Raw genomic sequence first — 2,578 nt, 5'->3', positions numbered from 1 at the left:
TTTTTTTTTTTTTTTTTTTTTTTTTATTTAAATCATATATCAAAATTTTTACGATTTCATTTCAAAAGGAAACATGCATAACTGCGACACGTTGATATATCACTATCGAACGTATTATCCGATGAGGAGAAACTTTTCGTATTTTAACGGGATAAATTCGGGCGAAAATATACGAAACTCCTGCCGACTTTTTGCAAAAATAAAAACTGGTTTCAAAAACCAGTAGTAGCGGTATATTATTGTATCATTTTTACAAAAGACAAGATACAAAAAAAAACCTTTTTTTTTTTCTTTAATCATTTTCACCGATTTAAATAATGTTCCTTGTGAAAAAAAAGAAATATGAAATATCTAAATCCAATACGATTCGAAATAACGCATAGTAGTACGAATACAACATACGCGCATATTCAGGAAAGTTGGACGATAAGATAGGACCGGAAACTCACGGTTAGTTACCTTAATTTCCGTTTCGTTTAATTGTGCTAGAACGACACGGGCGTGGTGGATAGGATGCGAAGAAATATACTGCGATATGAAACGCAAATTATCACGAATGGATTTACCGGTGCTGTACTATATAACCAATCGTATGATTAAGGATATTTGATGACTGGAAATTACCTGACAATCGATTAATAGAATATCGAGCAATGTTTCGAGAGAATAACGAGAGAGATAGTTGCTTTATAATTCACCATAACGTTAATCAACGCGGTTTACTCTTTTCCAAAATTAGATTAAAAAAAATCTTTGCTACAAATTGCGACGATGTGCTTGGCATCGTATCGACAATTCAACGCGCTCGAACATATACCGATCATCGTTTCTTGGACAAACCACCAGCTGCTAGTAGTCAAAGTCAGCGTGTAAAGCTCCACGCGATGTTGTACGTGGAAACTAAGTAAGCAGCGAAAAATAGTCGTTCGTCCTCGTTCTCGATCCTTTTGTCCCCAAGAAGGAAGTCAGTCGGTGTGACGAATCAACGCGTGTAGACGCAAAACACGATTCTGGTTTGGTATTCGTGTGTACGTTCCTGGCTGCAACAATAACTCTTTCGATTAAACGAGGGAGGGGGGAATAAACAAACGTGTTGTTCGTCGAACGAATGAATTTGGAAGAAGAAAATTGTTTCAGACACGAGCAAGAGGAATTGAGCGAGAGAATTCGTGAAACCGATAGGGAACCGGGCGAAAATGGCGCGGTCATTAAATCGAGAAGAGGAAAAGGAGGAGGAGGAGGAGGAGGAGGAGTGGAAGACGACAAAACCGTGGGCACACAATGGTCTTGCAGAAATGGCAAGGTACAGAGAGTTTCTTGGAAGGCGCGATTCTTCAAGTGGGAGGAAACGAGACAGGAGCGATAACAAACCTCTCTATTCGATCTAGTCGAGGGCAGAAGAGATTGTTGGAACATCTATCCACGAAATAGAAGATATCTGGTGGAAACGTGGTTTTCTACTCGGCTACTTCTATCTCGAAAGATGGTTCGCGTTATCGTTTACGAGTATCGATCGTTTCGAAAGATCTTTAAAGATTGGCGCGAAAAGGGGATTGTGGGATTTGATGCTTTTAAACCGATGCTTTTGTTCCTGGAGGAATCTTTGACATTCGACCCATATTGAAATGAAACGCGGAAAGGAAATATCTTTGGAATCCGAGATCTAAGTGGCGAAATTGAATTTTTTTTTCGACTCGATTAAACCGGATTACGTATTTATTTTCATAATTGGATCGATAATGATTAAACATTTATAACGGGTATTCGAACAACAGGCGGGTTCATTAACCAGCGATAAAGTAATAAACGTTTTGCAAATGTTGGTTAATGTAAAATTTCACAATGGACTAATCAATGGGTTACGGAATAATTGAGAATGAGTTCATTTAGTTTTCGATCATCGGGAGTGGCTCGTCACAAGCTATGCTTTTCCCCTCGTGGCAGCAAATTGGATCCGCTGCTTTCAAACCTGTGAATTTCCAGCTGGTCGCTTCGCACACTTTCGCGTATACGGCGACCTGAAAAAAATATTTCGCATTTTCATTTTTTAATCAACCTTTCGCATCGAGGATATTTTAATTATGTAAAATATCGTTGTTGAGAAGTTTTAGAAACTTACTTGAAGATTTTCCACGTTGTTATTCAGCTTTTTGCAAATCATTTGCGGTGCCTGGTCCCTAGCGCTCTCGGCCTGCACAAAATTACACCTATCTTTCTGACGTTTGTCAGTCTACTATCGAAACATGCGGTGATTATTTACCGACCAAAGCAACGCACAATTGTTGACACTTCTCCTCCCCTTCGCTGTCGCACGTGACGTTATAGGGAATGGCACGTTCAATGATTGATTTCGATATTTGCCTGGAAAATACCGCGCATTTGCAGCCTCCCTCTTCCACTGTTTCTTGTCTGCAAAGATTCCAAATTAACAAATTGCCATTTTTAAATCGTATAACGAAAAATTTTACAACTAAGGATATTATTCTCAAAAATTTTCATTATTCTTTTTCCCTCGTTCTATCTTATACTTCTTTCCCCAATCTTAACCACTTTTCACGAAAGTTTCGTGATTTCTCGA

The 2,578-nt window shown here is 38.7% G+C and overlaps 1 protein-coding gene across 1 annotated transcript in view; it reads right to left on the bottom strand.

Annotated features, from left to right (window-relative positions):
- Positions 1-1,696: 1,696 nt before the first annotated feature.
- Positions 1,697-2,578, bottom strand: part of LOC102679278 — a 1,537-nt gene continuing 655 nt past the window's right edge. Inside the window, exons 2-4 of the mRNA XM_006610010.2 lie at positions 2,265-2,409; positions 2,120-2,191; positions 1,697-2,018 (exon numbers count right to left, since the gene is read on the bottom strand). Coding sequence (XP_006610073.1) covers positions 1,887-2,018; positions 2,120-2,191; positions 2,265-2,409 — 349 coding nt within the window. The 3' untranslated portion in view covers positions 1,697-1,886. The remainder of the gene's footprint in view (positions 2,019-2,119; positions 2,192-2,264; positions 2,410-2,578) is intronic.

This window comes from Apis dorsata, unplaced genomic scaffold, assembly GCF_000469605.1.
Source record: "Apis dorsata unplaced genomic scaffold, Apis dorsata 1.3 scaffold_68, whole genome shotgun sequence".
NCBI classification, from domain to species: Eukaryota; Metazoa; Arthropoda; class Insecta; order Hymenoptera; family Apidae; genus Apis; species Apis dorsata.
The sequence above is the reverse complement of the archived record's forward strand: the minus strand, read 5'-3'. Positions and strand labels throughout refer to the sequence as shown.